The sequence below is a fragment of the Chaetodon auriga genome, chromosome 23 (genome assembly GCF_051107435.1).
Source record: "Chaetodon auriga isolate fChaAug3 chromosome 23, fChaAug3.hap1, whole genome shotgun sequence".
Classification (NCBI taxonomy): Eukaryota; Metazoa; Chordata; class Actinopteri; order Chaetodontiformes; family Chaetodontidae; genus Chaetodon; species Chaetodon auriga.
Window position 1 is genome coordinate 10,506,402 of NC_135096.1, and position 27,647 is coordinate 10,534,048.

The window sequence follows — 27,647 nt, forward strand, 5'->3', positions numbered from 1 at the left end:
CAAACACGTGCCTGGAGGTCTCCAGTGTATTTCAGTATTTCACACTTAATGGCGCATTTCAGTTCAGTGCAGCCCGTCTTAGTTACAGCCTTTGAACCTCTGAGACATACCCAACGCATCATTAAGTCTGAGCCATAGAAAGGGGAAATCTGTTTTTAATGGAGCTGAATGGCACACAGGTTGATCATATCTTTTTCTTCCACAGCTTTGTTCCACATGATCTCACACTCCCCCCTCACCCAGGAGGATGACAATGGAGACATATATAGTAATATCACCCTGCGACTCCTCTGAACTCCTCGCTGGCCCAGTCTGTCTGTTTCTCAATATGCACCTGCTGATAGACGGCCAGTTAGGAGGAAGAACATTAGCTGAACAGGTTTCACATCTTTCACTTGTTCATGGCCGAGTGGATTTTAAGAGTGTGAGTGCGTCTGATGTCAGAGTCTGCTTTATTGGACTTTTTTTTTTTTTTTTTTTTCTCTCCACAGCGCCAGTTATGTCTGTGCACATTTGACTTGCAAATGTCCTCACCCTCCTTCCTGGTGCTGTTATTTGACTAGTTCGATCGGGGTCTCAATGACACTATTCAGACAGAGGGTTGCATGATATCACTGAGGTGAATGGTGCACCTGAAAAAAGGAGAAGTTGGCTTGCAAATCTGTCCAGAATAAAAAAAAAAAATATACTCAAATATGGAAATGTATTTGCTTATTGATCAGTGCATGTCAGAGTGCCTTGCCTTATGTAAATTACAACAGATTAACGTGTCCTAAACATTGTGGTCTGTAGAGGAAAAATACGAGTGATAAAAGATGATGGTGAAAAGATATAAAACACTGAGTTTTTCTGAAAATGTTTCGAGTTAATCTCACTGAGCATCACTAAGGCAACTATCTGGTCTCCCACGGCCTCTCTCACTCTTTGTCTATTACCTCTGCAAACAGTGTTTGGATGAAGCTACATGAACACTAACTGTCTGCTGTTCTCCTCACAGGACTCTTACTATATCATTCAAAGTCTGTGAGTGATTACACACACGCCAATCCCAAAACACACACACACACGCACACACACACGCACACACACACACACACACACACACACACACACACACACATAATTGCCACCATCACACACGTACACACACTAAATGCGAAGTGGTATAGTGAGCTGTCAGACCGCACTAATTCCTCTTTTTATGTGTGTCTGTCCTACTGTGTAGCAGAGGGATCAGGATTGCCTTTCAGGATAACAACTGAAGCTCTAAGCTCTTCGTGTGTGTGTGCGTGTGTGTATCTGGGTGAACAACAATTGGCCGCTAAGCTGTAAAGAGCCTTGCAGCCACGGTGTCGCCAACAAATATCCACTGGCTGTCAGCGACGGACTGACTCTGAGAGTGTGTGTGTGTGTGTGTGTGTGTGTGTATATACACGTGCAGATGAGCCAACTTCCTGTGGTGGATTGAAGTTAAGTGCTGCTATTAGACTTAGGCCTCCAGTCGGGCTTTATTGTCTAGGCGAAAGACTCGATTACACATGCAAGAATACACATGTGTATATGAACATTAGCACACGCGCATGCATGCAGGTCCAATTTTTAAAGTTTTCAACATGTGCAAAGACGTATCTGCAGCTTTCTATGGTGCATGCAAACCCTCTGTCTCCTCATCCTCACTGAACTAAACTTTCATGACAGATACACTCTCTGGTGTCTCTCTTGCTCTGTCTATTTGCTCTCTTTGCCTTCCTGCCTGCTATAATCTTCCTGCTCAAGGCATATCAGTAGTTCAGCCTTCACTGAGATAGAACTGGGTTGCATAAGATTTAGATTTTTAACTGCAGGCGCGCCCCCTCATTCACCTTGCAAAGCTGTACGCTCACCCAACACTGCCGTGGTGAACATGTCTCCTGGGTGTTCTGGAAAAAGTGAATATGAAACTTCAAAAAGGTCAAAAAGTGAAATATAACAAGAGCCATTTTGGACATTTTAGCATTCAGCATGTAAAAATTCAGCTGAACACAACGTGACTGTAGTGGCGGACACACTCAATGGAAAGTAAAACCACAGTCAGGTGGGGTAGATGCGCCTTGGCTTTGAGCTCCAGATGTGCGCATGTGTCTGCCACCCACATCGGAAAACAAGCAAGTTCAGCTTCTGAGAAAATGTTCACCAGTAGAGGAGAAAGGTGTGGTGACTTTTTTTCTCGTACACCTACGTTCTGTGGCCTCTCTTTGAAGCCATTCTGATGTGTCAAATTGACTTTTCTGCAGAGCTGCATTGAGCTCAATCTGATGTTTTGGACACATATCTCTCTGAAACGATGGAATGCATTTTCCAGTTGCTTTCACGAAGATCATTTACCATGAACGAGACAAGGACGTATGTGTGTTTGTTAACAGTATTTTATAGTCACCAGCACACAAGTGGAGAAAGTAACCAAACTGCAATTCTGTCCACACACTTCCAATATGTCTGACCCACATAATCTATGCAGGATTTGAAGTTGTGCTGAAATTAGAATTCTCTTCACTTTTTAGAGTAAACTATAACGATACTGCAGCTATTGCACGTTACATATGCACATTTCGTCATTTTTCAAAACAGTATGAAGCTGTTTTTGGACATATTCGAGGGAGCAGCGTGTAAACTTGAGGCTTCTGGGTGGGCGTTTTTCAGAGCGGCAGTTCACTGACTTTTGAGGGCAGACATGCAAGGATGCTGTCAGCTGGTTCCCCTTCATTAGCAAATCCACATAGCATTTGTTATGTACTATTACTTTAAGCTGTCTGTCTTTACAACATCCATTTGTTGAGGACTCGTCATGATATTTTTGCACTTGCTACTGTCAGCTCACTCGCTAGCTCTAGTGGGGAACACATCCAGTGGAAAACATTAGCTATCTTGCTAACGTGTAGTGGGAAAAAGTTTAGTGGCGCCTCGCCTGTAAACATCTTTATTTCTGCTATTTGAGTTGGTTCATTGTGACTTCAACACACATGAGGACCTTCACCTTGAAATAATAGTTGTGGCAAACATGAAAATAGACATTATCCGTTTCTGATCTTCATATTTTTAAGAGTTGTAATGCTTTCACAGGGTGGCGCCCATCTCCCTCACTGCCCTGCACTTCCTCTCTTTTCCCTCCCTCCCTCCCTCCCTCCCCCTCTCTCTCTCTCTTTCTGTCTCTCTCTCACAGTGCTGTTTGATTGCTTAAGCCTGGCCGTCAGACAGACAGACAATGCGTCCATGAAGAATAGCCTCGCTTCCTTCCTGTCTTCCTGTGCCGCGTTCTGCCTTGGTGAGCAGGGTGAATAGGCCGCTCTGCCCTACAGCCGCCATGAGCCGCAGGGGCCACGGCGGCTAAAACCAACAAAGAGAGCCGTTCTGGGGCCTTTTTTTTTTCCCCAATTCACATCCCGTCCTCCTCCTCCTGCTGCTCTCTGCTGCCAAATCACTAGGACTGCCGGGAGGATAAACAATCTCTCTCCGTGTTTCTTGTTTTTATCTTTTCATGCACCAATTCCCCCTTTTTTTTTTGGTCAGAATTTCTAGTTCTCATCCTTTCCTGCACCAGTTCTCACTCTTTTTAGTCAGTTTATTGGTCAGTTAAGTCTGTGCATGCATCGTATCTGAATTGGTGGACTAAAAGTTAGTATAATGCAATATGGCGATACATTTCTATTGCCTTTAACCACTTTTTAGAAAAAAAAAAAAAGATTGATTAAGATCAGTAGCTTTCATCAGCTCTTTTGGATCTAATGCACAACACGAGCATCGGGTTACACTTCCCCTTAAACAGCTGCACAGCAGAGCACGGAGGAACTGAAACAACCCGAGAAAATCCAAAGATACGCTTTCGCTTTTGGAAAATGACTTCCACACACTGATCTAAGTGTGCAGTTTTGGAGAGTGTTTTCCTCACAGCTGAGATACAGACTCCCTTTGAAAAAGAGGCCAAACTTGTGGCTGTAACAGAAAAAGCAATGTTCTGGATGTACTGCAAACTATGGAGACGAATTTGAGCAGAAAAAAAACAACTTTTTCCTCATTAGCACAAGTGGAAATACAGCTCATTTGGGTTTATAAGTGCATATCCCGACAGATAGGACTATTTTTTCTTCCCTCCCCACCCCCAACCCCTCTCCTACAAGACAACCATCTCCCTATGGGAATACCAAGTAGGAGCAGGTAGCTGAGAGGAGCGTTGGGGAGCCAAAATGACCCCCCGACTATTGAAAACAGGATGAATGCATGCCGGGCTGAATACGGGGGTAAACTGTTAGGTCTTTGTCATTCAAAGTGATGCTTTTAACCCTTTGCGGTCCCTCTTCCTAACAACCCACCCCCTCCTCCTCCACACCCACCCTTTCCCTCTTCATTCACAGCTGAGACAATGGACGGAGAGAGGCGGCCTGCGACTGGAAAAATAAAGACTAAACACAAGATCAACTCTCCCTTTTCTGTCTCTAATGGGATTCTGCCCGTTATGTTTCCATCTCCTCTACCGCTGCTGTAAAATAGGTGAAAGTTGACAATTATGTAAAGTAAACCCCTGTCAGTCAAAGGCTGGGGATGAATAACAAACAAGTGAGCGCAGGTTGGGCCTCGGCGTGTCAATCACGGCTCTGAATGCATACCGTGCCGCAAACACGTCCGTATGCTGTCAACAAGTGTCAGGGGCTTATGTTTCAGGCTTATGTTTCGCCTGCAGGGACGTTCAAGACCAAGGAATTCCTCAACAAACCTTTGATAAAAAAAAGAAAAGAAAAAAAGAGCCTCGTATCTGCAGGATCCCAAAGAACGTGTGTGAAATTAAGTTGAGGCCAGGCCAGGCTGTAATAGAAGGCTTACATGAACACGTATTTGCCAAAAAAACAATTCTTGATTTATAATGGAGAAAAAAAAGAAGGGATGGGACCCAATTTTCATTTTCAAGAGGCATTTTCTGGAGTACATGCAAACAGATGTGCACATTCCTGTTCACATGGCTTCACCAGAGCCAGATGTTCTCCTAAAGAGGGCCCAAGGTGAACATTAATGCATCCTTGTTTCCTTGTCTGATCTCTGTAAACACCATGGAGTGATTGTGTTGCAGAGGCAAAATGGCAGCGTAGGTTTGATGATAGCTCTGCTGCTTGAGGGGTTCGGGCAGGGGGTCAATTAAAAGTGTTGACAATGGTGCTTAAGTCTGCCTTTAACCATGTGAGAAAGTCTCATGAAAAGTGCAAATCCAGGCAAAATCTCCTGTTACGAATACTATATCGTCATATCTGCAAAAAAAACAAACCAAAAAGAGCCTTTGAATCACCACAAACGTTTGAGTACACGAGACAACGCAGACAAACAGGAAAAATACGCTGTCAGACTTCAAGGTTGTTTAATTTCAAACGTTAATATATTTGTCTTCTAATTCATGGTGAACTATTCATCCAGCGTTGACACTCCTACACGTCACCTCAAAATCTGCAGACACTACAGAATAGCCCCGTAAGAGGTGACGCATTTACAATGCTTCCTCAAAATAAATACTTTTTTTCATTATAAAATAATAAACCTTCAAATAAATATATATTTTTAACTTTACACTAAGCAATGTTGGAATTAGAAAATAAACTTTTCATATAAGGTCACTGTACAATTTACAGGTAGAAGGAATAAGACTTTTCCTTTGTAAATTACATAAAATGATTGATATACATTCCAGTGAATGTACAAACATTGTATGAATGAAGTTGACTGATTCATATAAACATGGATTTATCAAGGTGCCTGTTACATGGCAGAAAACTTTTCACAGTTGAAGTATTATTATATGTACAAAAATAAAACATCTGTCAAACTCATTTTATAATGTACACAGTCTTTGCATTTACTACTTTACTTAAAGTTAGTAATAGGAGTCTGTTCTTAGCACATGAGTTGTATTAAATGTTAAAAAAAGGCTATCCATTTGGACTCTCGTAGCAACAACATGATATCTGGGCACTTGAGTGAAGAAATTATTTTTCAGCACAAAACAGTAGTCGAATGCGTCTTCATACCTTTCAACATGTGGAGCGCTTATTTTGGTTTACCTTTGAAGTGAAACTCATAATGTTAGGGTGTGCCAGAGCACCTCCAGTGCCTTTACTGGTAAAATTTAGTCAACCAGCCTGAACTGCTGACAATTCAAGGCAAAGTTTCATTGTGTCTCTGCCTGGATCTGATAGGCATGAAGATCTACATGGAAAACAGGAAAACTCAAGCACAACAGCATCATTAGCTCGCTAGTCAAACTTTTCAACTACACAACTACAAGGCCAAAACATCTATCAGTTCAGTCGACATGGAGTCTTTCCATCCTTCTGCATTTTAACACCGACAGCCCGGTCGCGTGACTCGGTCGTAGCAGCTCTGGCACACAGCGACACATCCTTTAGCTGGGAGGTAGCACAGGAGACAGGGGAAGAGCAGGGAGAGGAGCGACACGGTGGTCCAGCGGACGCAGCAGTGCGGCTGCGAGCACGAGAAGGGCTTGTCGGCGCACGTGTCCTCGTCGTCGCTGGAGCAGTGGTAGAAAAGCCCCTTGACGCAGCAGGCGCACGTTCCGTACTCCACGGCGCTCTGAGCGGAGCACATGCACCGCCGGCCGCACATCCAGCAGGAAGGAAGCACCCGCGGGCGACTGCACTCTGAGCAACAGCAGCGACCACAGTCCTCGCACTTGTTGGAGTGTATACCTTGAATTTTAGAGCTTCCGCTGCCTGGCACAGCCACCACCGCCCTGGACTCGTTGTTCAGGGGTTTAAGCTCTTCTGAACTGAGCTCCGCACGTTTCGGCTGGGTTCTGATTATCTGGTTGCTGCCTGCCGGGCTGCTGAGGAGCCTCTGGCCTGAAGAAGTGCTCCCGACGCTGGTCCTGATGCTACTCTGTGAGTCCTCTGCACTGGAGGATCGTAGCACACCCTCTCGCGATGAGATGGAAGTATTTGTGCTTCCATACTGAGTCAATGAAGGCAGGTTGCGGAGATTGTTAGGCCTCTCTTCCGGAGTCTCCTGCTGCCCACTGGTCCTTGAGCCTGGTGACGTCACCAAGTCACTCTTCTGCTGCCTATGCTCAGAGCCTGGAGACCTTTGGGCCACTGTGGGCCCTTCTGTATACTCATTACTACTCCCAGTTATCCTGATCTGATCCAGAGATAGCACTGCTGGGATATGGGGCGGCTGCCCGTTGGTCAACCCAGAATCTGGTGCAGCGTCGTGCGTTTGCGGAGACCGTGCTTGCGGTCTCCCTTCGTCATGCGGCGTGTCCAGCGAGCTGGTCGATGACGGCGACCACCCGTGGCGTCCTCCTCCCCCATCGCTGTCGCTCTGACTTCTGGAATCCATCTCGGGACTGAAGGGCCGCTCTGGCTGGCATGGGACACATCTGAAGTCCTGCAAAATACACAGACAGTTTATATCTGCCTGTAACAAGCCATGCAAATGATGCAATGCAAATCATAACCGATATCTGTATGAGCACCATTATGGAAATAAGGCCAAAGAAGCGCATCACAGTGTTGGGGAGAAAGATGGACGTGTTTGATTAGACAGCTGATGTAAAGCTTGGAGCCAGTAGTGAGCGTGGTTGGGCCTTTAGAATTAGCTTGTCTATGGAACCACAGCTGTGTCTGTGGCTGCTATAAAAACAGATGATAACAAAAGTTTGTTGACTCAGAGCTGATTCAACGTGCACATACAGGTTTTATGTTTAAGAGCTGACATCTTTATTGACTTTAGATGCGTCCCTGCCTCAGTGTTGTGCAAACTTCCTGTTTCCCCACTCACAACAATGACTATCCAATACATGAAAAATGATTGAACAAATTCACTTGGACTCTAAATGACTTAAAAATCAGCTTGTCAATCAACACAAAGTTGATGTTCACTGTCACACTGTCTGCAACAAAGGCTAAAAATGCCCCAAGATACTTTACAAAATAACAAGAACAAGGAAAGATAATGAATCTGCAACTATATTGATTAACTGCCAAAAATCCACCAGTTCATGAATCTCAACTAATATATCCTGGTTCTTTAAGTATTTTAGGGCTGTTGTTGATCAGATTAGAGCTGGAAGTACTGGTCAATATTAATGAACACCAATCTTGATAATAATACCTATTTTAGACATTTCTTAAGCAACCAAGTCAAACTTTTGCTGTCAATGTTTCAAACTGTGGGAAATATGTACGTACAATTTCCTTTACTAAGTTTCTTTAAGGTGACGGTCAGAGTTCAGTTATTTCCTGTGGGTTTGCTAACGGATACTTGATTTAAGACGATACGGGTCAAACAGATAACACAGACACGGAAAGTTGAAACACATGTAAATGTGGGGACTAAATGACATTTTGTTTAACTTTGGACAGCCCTCTAATTTCAGAGTTACATTTGTTGTATGTTTCTAACAATGAATAAAAGTCCTGACCTTTAGGCTATACGCACTCCAAGCTCCAGATCAGTTATAATCTCACTGATTTGTTGCACCAAGACAGTCGGTATTAGCATATTGCACTGTCACTCTGCATTAATCTAACATTCAAATGCATGGCCTTGTTTTGTTTTCACCAACATATCACACCAAAGTAAAGAAACTGACAGTGGTGGCCTTAATTCTCCTTCCTTGTGGTAATTAGCTTTCAAATGGCATCTCTGGGGTGTGAGGACCCCCCCCCCCCCCCATCAATGACAATACAGGAAAGGCTTTTGTTTGTTGCATGACAAATGGCCTGCAGCAACCTTCCCCATTCTAACACATTTTACATTGTGACACTTGAAAAGAAGATGAGTGATAAGGTAAAAAGTTTGGGGCATGAAAGAGTCCATGTGAAGTGTGAGTGATGCGTTCAAGGGTGCTGGTGGTGGGGGTGGGAGCGGAGCACTGAGCATGCAATAGAGTTCTTTAAGATTTATGAGCTTTTTTTTTTTTTTTTTTTTTTTTTTACTTCAAATTAGAGGCTTGCAGGCACACTCAAATTTTTAACCTGTTGGTGGGGTTGGGTGGTACAAGCTATGTTGGCCACAGCGGGTGGGTGGAGTGCTGGGGTTGATGAAAGTAGAGCAAAGTGATGGCATTAGCTTTTAAAAATGACTAGTTGGAGATATGAAGAGTCAAAGCTTTGCAAGCAAACATGCACAGATGCAAAAAGGCTGCAGTGAAAACTCCACTCTGCATGTAAATTATAGAATTCAAATTAATCAAATTAAGGCAGTATTTTCCACTACTTGTAACAATTTATAGTACAAATAAACATGAATGCAGGAGCATTTGCATGGGGCGAGGAAACAGAGCATATGGTGTATGAACTTGGACACGACTATTTCCTAATACAACTGACACCAGCAGTGACATGATTCAATTAGACATTAGACTCAGCCCTGGCTAAGCTAATTTAAGATGAAAAATTAGCAGGAAAACCGCACTTTTAATCACTTATAGCTCAGAATAAGAAGCTCAGACTTGACCAAAAGTTAAAACAGCCTCTATTAGTAAACAATAACAGTGCATGTTTGACTAGTAGAGAGCTCACAGACGTTATAAATGCGAGCAGAAATAGGCAGTTCTTGCTAATAACTGCGCAGTTTTAAAAGACTACAGATTGTGTTTTACAAAGGGATATACGTACCGTGTTTTCGACACTTCAGCCTCCGTTTAGGTGAAATAAATCCAGTTTGAGAGCGTTTATTCCCTACATCAGCGACTCAGTCTGGAAAGCTGTCGGTAAAATCCATTGAGAAAGTTTCCAACCGGTGCGCATTTTCGCGAAAAGCGGCGCTAAGACGTAAATCCCATGTTTTTGCGCAAGAGCACGAGGCATTAAAACAGGCCAAAAACTTCAATCAGTCACCGCCGGAGCGTAAACTTCCTCTGCTCCTGCAAAAAGGACACGAAGAAGAAAAAAGATGCGAGCGACCAAACTCCAGCTCAGCAGTACTTTTAATTCGGTGTGTTTTATCCGCAAAGCTCTGAGGGTTTGCAACTACTTTTTCTCGCGTGTGTGAATGTGTGTGTTTTTTTTTTTTCTCTCTCTCTCTTTCCGGAGGGGAGGTCGGGATTTGGGCTGTAAATGGCGTCAAGCTGAAGGGGGAACAGAGCGCTTGTTGTTGCAGCGGATATCTCGCATCCGGTGCTCAGCCATTGGCTGGTCGAGAGCAGCCATTCACAGCCAGCGGTCTGATCAATTATAGCTGCAGCGGGGGCCAAACGCTGCTGGTCAAGCGCCGCGGACATATCAGAAAGCACCTTTTTCCTGAGCACTTTCCACATCACACTCCTGGGATGAATTTGTTACAGCACCTTTTTTAAAAAAATCTGTATTATTATTATTATTATTATTGTACGCAGCTGGTGATGCTCAATGAGAGCCAAACTACAAAAAACAGAATATCAAAATATGATCGTATATGAAGAAGTCTAGTTATACGAACATAAATAACTCTGAAAGTTATTAATCATAAATAATGACTAACAAGTGAAGATCACTTCATCCACCAGTGTGTGTGTGTCTGTGTTCATGGCAGGATGTAATGCATCCTAATGCAGTGGAGTACAAGTATAAAGTAAGACAAAATGTAAAGATTTAGTTAAGTACAAGGACCTTAAGACTGCACTTCAGCAACCTTCTCAAAGGGCCCTGGAGCGGTTTCATTATCTAGGCCAGTGTGTTAATCATACTGGACATCTCTGAACACTTTGCTCACTTTGAGCTAAGGTTAAAAACAATCCATAAGAATTGATACAGCTCATTAGCAGGAAAATACCATTTGCTCTCCCCTGTCGTGAATAGTAGTGGAGCAGCACCCCCTTGTGGACTTCTTCTGAAACTGCAAACTGCAGTGTATCAAAGCTGGATTTGACAGGACAAAACAGCTCCAAAACCAATTCAGAATAAATCATCTGGAAAAACTCTAATTAATTCTGAATGACTGAAGGTCTGACAGTAATTCCCTCCTGCACACTATTTGTCTTGTTAGACAGCAGTGAAGTACACACAAATGACTTTCAAGGCAAAAGAAGTCACTGTGCTCTGCTGAAAAGTCAAGTCTCTCTCTCTCTCTCTCTCTCTCTCTCTCTCTCTCTCTCTCTCTCTCTCTCTCTCTCTCTCTCTCTCTCTCACACACACACACACACACACACACACACCCTTAAAAATCAGGCTCTGAACACAATGTTATGACACCGAAACCTTCTCCACAAAAATAATAGAAAGACCAATTAGCCTGCGTTCGGTCCATCTGGGACATGGACACAAAGAACAGACCTTTCAATGAAAACAATGACAGCTTAGACATCCTTCTCTGCCCTTTTCCTCTATTTTAGTAATAGAGTGTGTGATCGATTCCAGACAGAGTAATTATGAAGTTGTGAGTACCACAGCACTGGGAGAAGTCATTTTAATCAACTCAGACTATGACTTGGCAAATTAACTTTCCTCTTTCTTCAAACAATTTATCTTCCTTTGGTTTTCCTGTCTAACTGGTGGCTGCTCATTTACCTTTACAGCCTTGTGTTCGTGTTTAAAGGACTCACATTTGTCAGGTGGCCACAAACAATAATGCTGCTCCACATCTGCTGGATGTGTAAATAAGAAATTGTTTGCCAAGAAGCTCATATCAGTAATAGATGATAGGTCAAGCCATGTGTTTACAGCATGTTTCTGCAGCCCCAATGTGGCAAAAAAAGGGGGTTTTTAACCCCTACCTGAGTTAAAGTTAGTTGAAGTTGGGTCTGTGTCAGGACCAACATGGCCTATAGGGGCCACTAGTGCAGCTTTTACAGTTTCTTTCCTGTGAAATTATGCTATTTGTTGGACATAATTTAAAGCATTTCACAGCACCACAAAACATGCAGTTCCAGTGTGAGTAATCCCAGAGCTACCCCTGAACAAAAGACAAGAATATAGAGTATTATCTGCAAGCACACATGATGTTCCCTTTTGTTTTTGGCTCGCTGATGTTCAGCTCCTTCTCGTCTCAGCAATTTCCTCCCCAGACTCTCGCGGATTTTTATGTAAACAACAAGTTTCATTTACTGAGTTTTCACATCTGTGGTGTGATGATGCAATGGCAGCAAATTTGGAAAGAGTCCTCTGCAGACATAGTTTTGCTGATGAGCTCTGCCGCCATGCATAGTAAGTATGCGTGAAGGCTGGAGATTTGGGCTGATGACTAATTTTCCCCTTATTTCACACGCACACTTGCACCTTGCTGATTGTGTCAACACCTGAGTTCGTTTTTGGTTGGGAAACTTTCACTCAAGTGGGCAGACACCCTCATTTCCCTTCCTACTTAGGACACAACATGCACTTTCAATCAGAGCAGAGTTACCTTAAGGGAGGGTGCAATCAAGAGGAGGTGTCTAACACTAAAGGCTCTTTATTGGCTCAACTCCTGCTCCATCCAAAGCTAGAAATACCTCATGACCATTAGATTAAGACACCTTTCCCATTTGTATCCACTAAATAAATGCTGGAGAGTGTGATCGCTGTACCTCGGCACAAGAAAAGTGAAGATTTATTTGCAGCACTATCTTGTACCATCTAAATGAACAGCTTGCTGGCAGACAATAGCATTGTTTCACCTATCTTGTCCCAAGAAAATTTGCTCATCCACCTTGACGTTAAAAGACCGCTTGATTGAATTTAGCTTGCATTTCAGTGTTGGAGGCCTGGCCTTGGATGCCCAGCCATCGCTCAGGCTGCTGAATCAAGCATGATAATCGTCCATTTACTGTGGAGCCAGCAAGGTCTGAAAATTGAGTATTTAATGATGGCTGAGTTACATCAATTCCTAAAGTTTTTGTACTGTGCCACAAGCAATGGCCTTTCCTTTTGTCTCGACGAATACCTGAACAGTGACTCTCACTCCCACTGAGCCCGGCAGAATGCCCTGCACATAAAAAAAAAAAAAAAAAAAAAAAAAAAAAAAAGTGAGAGAAAATTGAAATGAAACTTAAAGCCCCCCGCTGCTGTAGGAGATGAACTATGTCTGGATTGTCAAGGAGACACTGCAAACTGTTTGAAATTGCTTTGTAAAAGGACGGAGTCTCAAAGTCCATCGGCTCTCCTCATTCACTGGCACACACGCTGAGACGGAGCTCAAGCTGCTGTATTGCTGTGATATGATCCTGGAGCCTGATGAGTGGGCTATTACAGCTGTCAGCTTCAACACCACTGCTGTGTTTAGTCAGAAATGTTTCGAATGCAGATGCCAGAAAAAGCAGTGCAAATACTTGCGGATGACTAATATTCACTTTTGGTTAATTGACTGTTTGTAAGACTTGGTTACTGTTCCTACGCACTGTCAAGCTTTCTGTTCTTGCACATCATATATTCAATGAATATGGAGGAATCTATTGAAACGTGGGGTCACAGGTTTCACATTTCTGTCACTGTCAGATTTAGAGTTAGTTAGTGAAGCTATTATTATTAACATCAGCACTGTGACGTGGTTGAAAATGCTGTTTCTGGTTGGCTTGTTTCTGAACAAGAATCTTGTGAGAGGAGTATTAAATGCGCACTTAATGACAACATATGGTATCGTGCTGAAAGACTGAGGCTAATGCCAAAAGATCCTGCCCACCGTGTGTCTGTCATGTGTCTCCGAGGTGTCCAGCAATAGTTACATACAGTACATCATACCATGCTAAAAGACTGAGGCTAACACCGCCAGCATCCTCACCAGTTTATTTCCATGTCTCCTCCATGGACTATCAAGACACATTGTATTGCACTGGCTTGCAGTGAAGAGCTGTTTGGTCCTGGTATGCTCACAGACACAGAACAATATGCGACTGGCTCAGATCAAGGGTGTTATTTTGCAGCTGACTCTGGAGGAATGACCTAAATAATATGAATTGGATTTCTCACTGTTACTACATCACAGCAGAGCTCAAATCAGCCCAAAAAACAGCATTGTCACATCGTAGGACACTTAATTCAGTGGATAAATACCTCTCGTAACTTTGAGCACATAATCAATAAACTGAAAAAGTCTATTTCTCGAACAACCTCGCCACATAGTTCTTCACGTCCGTTCTTCTCCACTCTGTATTTCACTCTGTGTGCTAATATGAATCGCATGACCCTGTGGAGTTCACAGCTTTGAATGCTGACTCTGTTCCAACTCTTGTTGACTTCTCCGCTGCCTCTCCTTTTCATTACGATACAGAGAATACATGCAGCACACAGAGGCTATACTGAAGAGTCTCAGTGGATGCTCATGGCATGCTCGGTTGGGGCAGAATTGGAGAGGAGAAAAGGGAATTACAGAATAGTTGCTGTTGGCGCTACAAGTCGTGATATGGGTACAAAGCGAGGCTCGGCTAGCCACGCTTTTGTCTGGGTGGTGAGAACCTGGCTATTGGCTGAAAACACTATGCAAATGTACATATTGACAAGTGTTTTATTACGGTGCACTTTATACTTTAAATTGAATTAAAGGCTCTTCCAGTATGTGGGAAGGATTCAAATTGGCTCCAGTACATTTCAAGATTGCAGCAATATTGTTTTTTAACAAATAAAACTCTCAGTCTGATGAAAAATCCACTCTCAGCACTATACACTATATTAGATGACTTTCAAAATGAACATTTACTTATTTTTTGGATGTGCTTTCACTGCTGCAAATAGGCAATAATACCCCTTCTCTCCGGTTAGGATAGTATGTAAATTATTGGGGGAGGGAAAGCAAAAGCGAAGCAATTGCTTTCATATTTCATATTCCATTAAATTTGAAAAAACATGAATTAGATCAGGTGATATTATGGTCTGGTGTCTGTGAGCTCACACATCAATGGGTCACCTGTCTAGATGTGTTCAGAAAAGAGCTAAATAAAGTTTATAGTCATTACTATGAATTGTTCTCACAAGACTCTTTGTCCCACCCACACCAGTCTCCAAACAATAGAGGTAGATCAGATGATATTATAAGCCTGCTGTATGGTAGTATTAAACCAATTACATGGACTCCGAATGCATAATCAGACTAGTTGGAAGCTAGAAGAGCACATCCTCCATGCAGGTGTGCCAAGCAGCCCACTGTTAAACACCACAATGTGTTAATTACCATTGATAGATGCTTAAAGGCAGACAGCTCTGCTTTGGTTGATGATGTACACAAACTGAGCTCTAAATGTCTTGGTAACAGTTCTGTTAGCAGTGGAAGAACCAATAATGAAGAGTGTGTTCATCACCTAAAGAACATTTGATCCATGAATTGATCTGATCACATTAATGTTCGAAACTGGAGACTGTCAGGATGTCTCATTAAGATTCACACATGAAGAGCAAAAACTGGCAGCGTTTGACACCCGATTTGCATAATATCATAGGCTCAGTTAAGGTGACACGTTTAACTTCACTGCAGCTCTGCTTTCTCTTACAATGCTGAACACAGGAGACAGTGGAGAGGGAGCTGAGGCAGGTTGATCAGACCTATTCTGTGTCCCAGAACTGACATTTTGGTCTTACACTAACGTGCTAACACACAAAAGACCTCTTATTGATAGAACAATTTCATTAATTTTTTTCCGTGTTTCTGTCCTGTCTGTAAGAGTGCTGTTTTGATTTTGAATAAAACAACCATCAGCACACTTACGGATGAGGACAAATGCCCATTTTCTCCCATCGATCGTCTGGCCACTCTGACTTCTGCACTGCCTCTTGTGCTGTCGACAATCATATGGATTGAAGCCAGCTAGCTGCTGTGGACGGGAGGTTAGCTAAAGGGCTTTTACCCAGACAGAAAAAACAAGCAAAGAAAATTATTAAATCTGTCTTAAAACAATATCATCCTTCAGGAACTGCTTGAGTATATAAAAATGTATTCCAAACTGAAAAGAGGCTTTCATGCTCTAAGAAATGTCACAGATTAGCATTAGCAGGGAGGGTGTGGAAACCTCAAGGGCGTTCAAATGACGCAGCCGCATTCATTCTGTCTGTGGAAGCCTGTGTGCCAGCATTGTGTCAGTGAGTATTTAGACGTTTATTTATTGATTGATTGCATGAGGTTATCGGCTTTTCACAATGTGAAGTAAGTGGGCTGTGTATAACGATGCTTGACAGTCAGGGATTCATGTTGACTTTGGTGCTAAACATTAGGAAAAGAAGAAGCTTTAAAGTGAAATGCTAAAGAATTATGCAGTGGGAGAAACACTGCATTGATCTAACACACTTCAGGACTGTGGGCATTATTCCTCTGTGTGGCTCAAGTGGGAACAAACTAAGCAGGACAGGCTGGAGTGCAGAGTAGAATAAAACAGCAGCCACAGACAGCGCAGATGCTCTCTGTGACACTGAAATACTCTATCCAATCCTTCATCCTGTGATTCTGCGGTACAGCACCAGAGCAAAAAGCCTCTGGATGGGGTTTAACTTAAGCTTCTTTTATTTTTTCTCCTCTTGGTGAAGTGATGAAAAGGGTTAGAGGTGTGACCACTGTGGGAGGTGGGAGTTATTTTTGCTAAACAAACCCTGACACGGTATCAGATCTCAGGGTTTTCGCCGTCCAGCTGGGGTCACTGTTGTAATGTGTTTAATGAGACTGTGTGTGTGTGTGTGTGTGTGTGTGTGTGTGTGTGTGTGTGTGTGTCAGTGTCTTGTCATCTCTCACAATGAGAGATACTCTGCTACTGGGGTTAAATTCAAAGGAGGGGACTCACTTTGAGAGGAAACAGTTGTTTGCAACTCTCACCAACACCTGCCGCATGCGTGTGAGCTGATGTTTGAAGCGTGTGGGAAGTTGATGTGTGTGAGGCTGTTACATATGAACATTAGCAGCTCAGTGAGGCTCTATTTACCGGCACTTTGACTCAAATGCCAGTGACAGCGTGCAAACATGTTGACACTGACATGCTGTTTTGATGTTTCACAGGTAAAATGTTCCCCACGTTCATTATCGTAATTTGTTGTGTGTGTGATCGTTGCTAATTAGCACTAAGCGCAGCTGCTAGCTTGTCTAAAAACAACCACCGGATAAATGTACAGTATTATAAACTAGTGGTAATCTTGGGCGGTGCAATTGAATGAAGTCAGTTGACTGACATGGGTGCCTGGTTGAGCATAACACATATACACACACACACACACACACACACACACACACACACACACACACACACACACAGAGTTAATGTGTCCGTTTAGAGCTTAAAGGTAACATCCATAGAATTAGCATATTGACTGTTTGGGGCAAACAGATGCAGACTGTGATCAGTTCGGTGGTCAAAGACAGAAATGTGCTTCACTTGCTGCCAAAACACACCTTGAGAAAACAACCCTGGTAATATCATGATGATGTAATTGGGGTTATCTCTTAGACTGGAAGAGATAAATATAAAAGAAAGTCTGTATTAGAAATGGGTGGTGTAGTTTGAAAGAGGTGGCTGTTTGACATGCAGCAATGGTCTACATAAAGATGCTTTTAGTTGCATTCAGAAATGTTTTTATTCTCTGTAATGCGACTCCTACGAGGGGCTAAAAGTCTGTCTCGGCCTCTGCTGCTTTGATGTTGACCGCTCTTTTTTTCATTTCGCTCTCTCATGGCGGTTACGCACCAAATCACAGGAGTGTTACTTTAAGATTGGTGGCTTGACTTGGGTTTCAATTCGTTTTCTGTACGGTGCAGCACTTAGAAGTCTTTACAATGAGGTGACATCAAAACAGGGGTCATCCCTTTTAGCAAGTTTCAAAACAAATGTAATCAGTCAAACTTATTCCTTGTGTGACCTGAATGTCTTTGAGAGAGTGGAACTAGTTTTATCCTCCCTGTTACATGATGTCCTCACAGTGCTCCAGACTGTGAAAGTTCACTATGATATAAAAATGTTCCACAGCTCTGCTAAAAATGTATTTTTATCCCCGACACTAAGAGGAACACCATCACATAACCAATTTGCTGTGGGACACCAAGCTCCCAGCGAGTACCTTGGAGGTGCAAAAGGTTGGACTCTGTCTTTAATTCTGTTTTCTAAACTGGAAAATAGCAACATAAAAAACATTGCTGTGGCTGAAATGATATCCCCAGGCACAAATCTTACACTGCTAACATTTTAATAATTGTAGACGAAGAAGCAGTATAGTTGAACGTACGGAAACTAAAGGGAAAAAAGAGTGAAATTTCATTGTCATGGCAACCTTTTTGGCAGAGTGAGCCTTCCAACGGCATATTTTCTTTGCTCTCCAGGGAGTTGGGTAAACTGTGAATGTAATAATGTGATAATCCATCTGACAAATACAGGAGGTGTGATGTGATGGTGTGCTCTGTAGGTTCTCTCGGTTGCCCTGATAGTAATGCGTTTCCCTAATTTCCTGTTCCTTTACAAGGGAAGGAGGTGTTACTCTTCGCACAGAGTTTTCAGCTTTACTTTGTAAATGCTATCTGCACAGTATTAGCTTTCACACTGCAGTTGCAGGAAAGTGCACCAAAATGCACTTTTTTTTTCTTCTACCCATCCTCCAGCATTGGAGAGAAACAAAATCAATGGCTGGGTTTTTTGGGCTATTGTGACCATGGATGTACAGAAAACGACCACTAGATGACTATGATATGGAAGAAAACTTAAAAATATGATGATTTTTTTATCCTATGATTTCAAAGTAGATTTATGGATGTTTATTCTCAATGGACATGGGAGATAACTGCATCCTCAGGAAGTGTAAGTCACGCTGAATTTAAATATATGCGTATCATGTCTGTGTGATCAGATTTGACAATGAGTGCAATTTCGACGCGAATTGCAGCTGACATCTATTCCTCTGCACCCTCAGTTTGAAAACCTCTGCATGAGGGTTTTTTTTGCATCTAAAATGAAGAATTTAGGAGAAAAACAAACTGATTAACTAGCTCTCTGGCTGCTACAACAGTTGGCATACCTGCAAAGCCCACTTCGCAGTTTTGAGACTTATTAGCAGAATTCAACATGTCCATCAAGCAGCTTGGCTAAAACTGTACCCATTTAACACTTTCATGTGTAATATGAACTTGGGATGAAGTTATTTTGTAAAAAGCCCTTTCCACTATAGAGAAATTGCAGGTTTAACGTCCCTCAGAGACTGTCTAGAACAGTAGACGTGCAGGCGGACACCCGTCCAAGCACACATGCATTCTCACACATCCTTGCATGCGGAAACACACTTTTTCTACCATATCATTACTGTGCAGTCCCATACACCTTTCATCTTCCCTCTCCTCAGAGTCACTGGGAGCAAAATTTGATTTCCGCCTCATAACTCTCTCCATAATGCGATATTGCCAGCACTAAATTGCCAAGATAACCTTTATCAGAGTAGAGGTGAAAGCCCTGAATCGTTGAGCGGTTATTCCTCTGCCAGGCAAGAAAAACAAGGATGGGGGATAATAGATATTTTCCCTCGGGCAAAGCCCCGGACACCTCAGCGGCGTCACTGAGCCATTTGGCTTGATGCCAGGTAGTAAAGAAATGTTTGAAGCGAATGGAGATGGACTGCCGGAGAGTCAGAATGATCCTTCTGTCAGGTTCCTGTCGCAGAACTTTATTCTTTTTTACTGAGAGAGCATGCCAGTCTTTCTGTCTATAATAATAAATAATCAAAATGTTGGTGATTACAAAGAGTTTACATTCAAAAATACCTTTGTGGGTAAAAAGCTTACATGTAATACAATATTCATTCTGTTGCTTTGCATCTTGTCGCCATGTCAGCAAAGCTGTTGTGACAAATACAGTGAGAGCCGCACCATCAAGGGTCGGATAGCTCCATTCATTGGACAGTTTGCATTCAAAGTGTGAGCTCGGTTTTTGATTGGTCCTCTTGTCTGTCATACCTGTGACCAGCTGACAAGTGGCAGATAAAAAACGGCCGTCACTGTACAGTGTAAAGGCCCTGTCAGACACGACGACAACACCACTGCTGACACGGGCTTCATGCTTGTTTACCAGCGGTGAAAACACTGAAATGCTCACTGTCGAACCAGAGAAAACATTATCAGGTTGGTTATTCAGTTCAATAGTTATTGACTAGTTCAAAACATTTGTTAGAAAAATATCAAATTACACAAATTACATTATGTCGATGAAGTAATTAAAACAGCAACATTACTTATCACACTTCTTATTTCACAAGTATCCTTCCCAACAATGTGCGTGTCTGTAACGTGTGGGCTGCAAATTATGCTCTTTCAATATATCTTTGTTTACTCAACCTTGCAGAAAGTATCAAAGAACCAGACCTCTTGGGGCTTACTGTGCTGGTCTTAGTACATCTCTGAAGAGCTTGTTTTCTCTCTTTGAATAATCCCTCAGACAGAGAAAACAATGACTTGTACATCTATTTTTTAAAAACTCTCTTCTCCTTGAGAACAGAACGCACGCGGCACCATGTGAAAAACAGATACTGAAAAGATTTCAAAATGTTGCGATTTCTGTTTTATTTGCAGCATCATTGCTGGAAGTCAGTCCCATGTAGATGCACTGTACATCAAACGGAGGTGGAAAGTATCTGAACACAAGTTTGAGCCCCTTGTCATGTTTCAGATGAGATGTTAGCAGTGCCATCAAACAGCTACCTCCCTGAACTTTCTCACATGGTTTCATTAAAATAAATGTTTGCTGTCCAAAAAAAGTAAAATGATCAAATATTTCAAAGTAAAGCAAAGATTAAAGAAAAGTACGTGTGACCCTTTAGAGGGGGCTGGTCCAAGCTACTTAGTGGTACATAAAGTAGTTAAAAGTAGTTCTCCATCGACGACAGCTGGTTAGAAATCAATGAAGGAACAAACTGTAAGCAACTGTACATAAGAACACGTGCAGAGAGCCTCAACTGTAATTGCAACCAGGCCTGGGAACAGCCTGGGGAGTCAAGTGCCAGTGAGTCATGGCGTTATAGATCAAAGCCCCTTAAGGCAAATTTGTGATATTAGGCTTTACAAATAAAATTGACTGGGCGAAATATTCACTGTGCAAACTCCACATTCTGCTCTAATGGAGGTTTCTTGCTGTTCTCATGCTACTCTCTCATTCCAGCCATTATTGAGACAGCGGCACAGGTTCCCTAACCGCCTCAAAGTGTAATAACTTATATGTTTATAATCAACGTTGTAGCAGTAAAATAAATATTCCATACCTTAAAGCTGCACTGTATTGTTTTCAGCTGGCTGAGCGCTTATCATATAAAGCATTTTTTTTTTTTGACATCTGCTCATGTAGAGGCAGAAATTACAATTCACTGATTCAGATAATTTCATTTAGTTCGAGTTAAAGATTCATAGTCGCTGACTGTGCAGCATGTTGTCTTTTTAGTGAAATGTATCAACAACTGTGGAATGGATTGAAGAGGGCGCTTCAATAGAGGACCCAGGAGGCTTATGCAAATTTATGTTGTGTACTTGAGACGGGAAATCTCCACTTTTCTGTCAGTGTTTTCCATCTATTCCTGGAGCAGTTCTGTTATTTAGCTGGGGTCATTTCAACTAGTTGACAGTTTCCAACTGACTTTGCTATGAGCTGACTGGCTGTTGAAACAGATGATGTGCCTTATGTTCTAAAACCAGCCAAAGACGACATGACAAGTGACGCCTCAGTCGAGCTGAGATGGTTTCCACCACTGCAACTTTTCCCTGCAACGATCTAAATCAGTTTAGTCTCACTGCAAATCTTTGGTCTGAACTGGGCTTTTGACTTGTTTTCTAGGTAAAACAACAGTATCACTGTTCAAATACACCTCAAAGTGTACATCATACTTCTGTGGCTTCTGCAGTCTGTTTGTAAGCTTTTTAACCAGTAAAATACTGTATTTCAATGCAATGCAATGGAAATTTGTCCAACATTGAGCTCACACAGCACATAAAATATAGCAAAAACATGCATGTATTGAAAACACGATTTGTTAGCGATTCATTCATATGTTTACTGAACACGTCTATGCCCAAGCAGTGGCAGATTTATTTATTTTTTTTTCTATTTGACCACTCATGACCTCCTGTTTAAAAGTGAAAATTGAAACGGAAAAAGAGATCATGTTTAGCCAACGCGAGATATTAACTTTGAGACACTCACGGGGCTCTTCATAATGGGCTTAGTAGCTGCTCCACTGCTGAGCCTGAGCCACAGTCACACTTTTAGTTTCATTAACACTGCTCATAATTCTAAATGGGGTTGAAACAAGGGCCAAATTCAATCGGGCAATGGAGAGCAGTACTCTGCTTACAATGTTGCTCTCCGTCTCTCTCGTGTATCCCGATCCCCAACCAGCCGTATGCTGCCAATTCACTCATGCAAATTATCAATAATGTTTCTATCTGCTATGATTTAGAATTACATAATTATTTTTGAGCAACACTTTCAGCACTGTTTCCAGAAGCTAATTATGAAAGAGGAATAAAAAGGTTTTTATATATGTATGATTGCATAAAAATAGGACATCATTTTTACATAAAAAAGATGGAAATGTTTCACAGTACTGCGAGAAATGGTCTTAGTACCTGAGATAATAAGCATTTTGAGTATTAGTGTTCGCAGAAAATTAGAAAAACAGAAAGTCCAATATTGAGCTCGGCATGAAGTTAATGGGCTGACAGCAAAAGAAAAACAGGGGAATTTATTATCCTATGTTTGTTCTCAGTGTAAAATCTGGTTAACTGTGTTTCAACCGCACAGGTGATGGATGAGTTGGAGGAAATATCTTCAGCTCAGGGCCAACGCTGGATTTTGGCAGGACGGGGTAATAGCAAGCAAAGCACATCACTCCTCCTCTGCCAAGCAACCCGACAACTCTTCCAGTTACTTCAGAGTCCTCGCGCTAAGAATAAAACATCCTCACAACTTCCGAGATTCAAATGCAGAAGTTTAAAACCATAAATACAGTATCAATGGTAACTTTTAAACAAGGACAGCAGTGGTCCTTGGTGTATTACAGCTTTATTTTGAAACCCGTCACGATTTAAATCACAAGCCATCACTTCTGGAGTGCTGTGTTTTTGTTGAATGGAGTCCCAATACGTCTGAGTTTAGGAAAGATTAAGTTGTTGCCAAAGCTGAGCGGCAATGAAATAGGATTTTAGGTCACAGCAGGAACCAGATCTTATTCTTAGGCTGCATGTGTACAGGAAAAGACAAGTTGATTTTTTAGCCTAATGCACCCAAGATCGCATCTATTCTCTGTCTCAAAAAACTATTCGTTCTGGGTCATACGAGGGTAAACATGTGATTCAGTTCTTGGGTGTGAATGAAGCCTAAGACGCCTGGTGCATATGAATCCCAAAGCCCCTCGGAAAGCTTTCTGGCCCAGACTATATGTCTGTCAGTGAGCAGTATGTGAGCACAAGTTGGTTTCTTCCTGCATCGATGTGTCACTCTCTCTCCTTCCTTTTAAATCCTTCCCCATTCTCTTTCGCCATGGTGCACAAGGGTCTATAGCAGGCCGTCTGAGCAGTAGAAAAGACCTTAATGTTTTCAGGAAGCCGGTGATGCCTCAGCCATACCCAATGTGCCATGAGCCAATAGTGGTGCTGCGTTAGAGCAGGCAGGGCAATCTGCTGTTGGGCCCAACGTGAGCAGACTTGCGAGCAGCGGGCTCGAATAGCGTTTAATGGCCGAGCTTGGCTGCAGAGTCAGTCGGGGCTGTGAGACAAGTCCCTCTGGTTATGGATTAATATTGTAATAGCCTGTCCTGCTGGATAACAGCACAGCTGAATTCTTTGAAACACAGTGTTGTTATGATGGCAGTGCTGTGTGCAAGTTTGTGATTATATATGTATGCTGGTGTTAACCCTCTGAACTCCAGGCTGTCACTGCTCTGTTTTACTGTGTATGACTCGTCACCATAAGTCACCACATGCCGGCAGCCTACTAAGAAATGCTATCATTTGGCATATCAGTGGTACTAAACATGTTGCATAACTGCAGAGTCTCTACAGACCAAATGTTATTATCTTGTGTGAATGAGATGGATTGAAACCTTGGGGATATCTTGTGCCACCATTTCTGTGTCTCCATAAGATAAACTATAATCTTTCAGGACCTCAATATCTCTGTATAGGACTGTTTTAATAAAAAAATGAAAAGAAAAATGCTTGATCCGAATTGTAAGCCATATCTTTTGCCTGTGTGTGGCCTATAAGGTTTTCAGGCCAGAGATGGAGGACAGTGTTGGTGTTGAAGGTATATGAGAGCCATGAACATCTTAAGCCTCAGTTCTGTGCAAAAATATACTTTTATTGTGTGAAAGAAACTAAACAAGGTTGCATAATTTTCCTTATGCAATGTTTCCCAATGGATTTCTAGAGTTAACATTAGAAGAGGAAAGTCACTGAATATGCAGTATTATGCACATGTGTATGTTTTTATTTAAGGGATATATTTTGATGCAATTAAGGACTTTGCTGTGTTTTTTTGGTGTATTCAGTTACTGATTGTAAATAAGGCAAATGATGCAAGTGTAATTACTGGTGTCCATTGTTTAAATGTGCTATGATTAATAGTTTAATGCTACTATTACACTACCAGCAGAGTGAAGGTATTACAGTTGGTATGGGATGAATGGGAACTGGATTGCTTTGTGGCACATACAATGTTTCTGGCACCAAACAAGAGAAGGTGGTGCAAACAGTAAAAAGTAGGCAGAAAACAAACTTCCTCTTCGGAGAAATCAGAAAACAACACCATAAAATGTGTTTCAGAAATCAGCGGGTTTGTTGGAAAATGATGGAGCCAAAAGGATTTGGCATGATTAAAAATAATAGCTTGTAAAAAACACAGAGAGAATCTTTCCCTTGTTGTGACAGCTCATCACACTGAGGTGACATCCCACGTGCTACGCGCTACATCGCCAGTTTAAAGTTATTTCTGCAGACAGCCAGAGGTGGAGGAAGTGACCCGAAATCCATTTGCAGTTAAAATTTTATAAACAAGATGTGACTTTCATTCCAGAGAAAATGTGAAGACAGTGATGTTCCAGCAGCTGGGAACAGACGCCATCACAGCCCTGCAACCACTGATGAACACCTGCCATCCATGTGGCATGAGTACAAGAGGCTAATGGGAGTCAAAGGTCATGGGAGACGAGTCCCTGGATGATCTGGAAGCTTTAGCTGATGCCTGACCTTGCTGCAAGCTCTTCACAAAAGGAGATGAGAGTGAGCTTTCACTTTATCTCTGTGAATCTCCCACCCACCTCTGTTCAAGTTCGGTCTATGAAAAGAATTGTTTGTAGGTTTTTTTCTGTCCTATCCTGCCTATAATGTAAATCTGTGCTTTGAAAATAGCAGCGACTCTCACAGTGTCACTATGCTGCACTGAAGCAGTCTGAAAGTTGAAATCTTCTGTGCACCTGGAAATGATTTTTTTTGGTGATAGTTCAGCAGTGAGAGCCCAGGCAGACAACAGTAAATATTAAAAGACTCCCACACAACCTCTTCACTTGCACATTTAGAATTACAGATTTGTTAGGCGGCAATTTGGCTCGGGAGCGTCATTTAACTGTGTAGGTGTCTTCTGCATTTATCAGGACAACATATCCCCGCCTTCTCATGCAGGTTTGACCTTTTTTTGTTTGAATTTTCAAAGAAGAAAATGCACAAACTCTTTCTGTCAAAATGTACATCAATAAGGGTATGCAGGTGCACCAAAAGCGACTGATTCAACTGTTGTAACACTCTGAGTACATTCAGTATTGCAGCTGCAGCTATTGAATAAATGCAGAGCAGTCAAGAGTTGGGTTTTGGCTTTGAACAGGAAAGAAAAGGGGCCAGTCTTTGAAATGTAGTTAAGTTAAAGGTTCCTGAAATGGAATTATTTAATAACTGGAGTGTGTCAGACAACTTGCAGCTGTATGTTGGCTTCAAGATAGAGACCAGAAATTAAACGAATTTATCCAGAGCATCATATCCTCAGAAACCCATCATCTAATGATGTAGCTCCTCTGGATGCCATTGTCCTGGCCTCCAGCACCACCATAAGGAATGTGGGAGTTATCTTTGATCAGGATATGTCCTCATGCCGTGCACAGGCCGCCTGACTCGTCAGTGCACAACTGCTAGATTTAAGTCTGCACAAATGCGACATCTTGTTGACAGAGAAAAGAGTCTCAGGATTCAATCTATGCAAACTGTTTCAAGGTACAATCAACGCCACCAACAAACACACACGATTACAAAATTGCGGCAGCTCACTTGTAAGTCTCATGGTAGTCCAAAGATCGATAAAGCAAGATCCAGAATATCCAAACGAGTAAAATATTCAGTCCAAAACACCATAATAATCTACGGAAAGATGATGCATTGTTGCAAATTAGCTGGCAAGCATGCTCATAGTTAGTCTGTTCACATATTCATTCAAAGATCAAGCCCACTGCAACCAACTATGCAGATGACTGGCTCTTCACATACCCGAATGAAATCCAGAAAAATGCTTCAGTGGGTAACATACAGGCAAATCAAGGAATTCAGTGCAAATAGGGATATTACAAAAGGCTTGTAATGAAAATATAGTAAATAGCCAAAGTATAATTATACATACAGTATTTATTCAGATGAAAATAGTAAATTGTCTTTTCTGGAGAACCCCCAGACATACCCTTGGAAAAACATATGTAGAAAATAAAAACCTTCTTCTTCAGCGTGTTCTTCTATTACTCAAAGCCAGGAGCAGTTAAAGTGATTCTGGCTGTTGGAGATAAAACTTCATAGTATAACATTTCAAAAGACAGCAAAACAATGCATATACTACAAATGGTTCAAGAACAGCCCCCTGGCTAATTGAACCTGAACGGTAATTAATACAAAAGAAGCTTAACTGCAGGTTTGTGACCCAAAATTCCTGAACTCCAGTCTCCTGAAGCCAGACTTCCATGCTTGGCTCCACAAAGGGGACATGGTTTCCTGCACTGGCTGAACTCGAGCACGGGACATAATCCCAAGGTGCAGATTCCACCAACACAGATCACTTCCAGGATACTGGGCTGTTAAAAGCCAGCCCAACCGAACATGATTTTTACTGCAAATGTTGCAACCCGGATCCAACCCAAGACTCAAAGCTATATTTCTGTTTTATTTCCTTTCACTGGTGACTGGTTAATACAACACATGGGCTACCCTTGATCAACCTTTTCCTGCTGGGATGCAGATCATGGCACACTGTCTTGCAGCCTCTTGTAGCAGCTAACTTCACATCTGTGAAAGTCATCTTTCTAAAACCTGAAAACTGCAGCGATTAATTTTTTTGTTGCCCATTTTGATGTAAGAAGCTGTAAACACAAAACTGACATATTACTGCCTGGTAACGTTGATGTGACCTGACCGACCTAAGTCCAGCATTCATTATCATCGAATTTAAATATCCTGTTAAAATAGGAACTAATTTCAGCAAGCCATTGAAAATATAAAATGTTGTTGCTCTATCATACATACAGTAACACATCATGATGAGATCTATGCTGCTGTGTCTTGGAAAGAATTATCAATAATAACAGTGCAGGTAGCCTGAAGCCGGTTGGTGACACCAGTTGCTAGGATACATTTTTGATTTGATTGTTTTTTTCTCCTTTCAATCAAAGCGGCTCTCTGGTCTTCCCTGGTCTTTTGCGCTCTATAGATGGATTTCAGCTTGTGTTCCTCATGTTCATCCGCTTTCTGATGCAGCCTATTCACCC

General features: G+C 42.1%; 2 protein-coding genes across 2 annotated transcripts in view; both read right to left on the reverse strand.

Annotated features, from left to right (window-relative positions):
- The window catches only part of LOC143315666 (uncharacterized), a 353,798-nt gene that overhangs the window by 10,286 nt on the left and 315,865 nt on the right, over positions 1-27,647 (reverse strand). The gene's annotated exons all lie outside the window — the stretch shown is intronic.
- Positions 5,364-10,107, reverse strand: spry2 (sprouty RTK signaling antagonist 2). Its single transcript, XM_076723017.1, has 2 exons — positions 9,654-10,107; positions 5,364-7,419 (listed from the first exon to the last, which is right to left on the reverse strand). Exon 2 carries the CDS (start codon positions 7,369-7,371, stop codon positions 6,355-6,357), a length of 1,017 nt encoding a protein of 338 aa, XP_076579132.1. The 5' UTR covers positions 7,372-7,419; positions 9,654-10,107; the 3' UTR covers positions 5,364-6,354.

What these genes read in the sequence shown, in the direction of transcription:
- spry2 (XM_076723017.1), bottom strand. Translation starts at nt 7,371, where the DNA reads ATGGATTCCAGAAGTCAGAGCGACAGCGATGGGGGAGGAGGACGCCAC.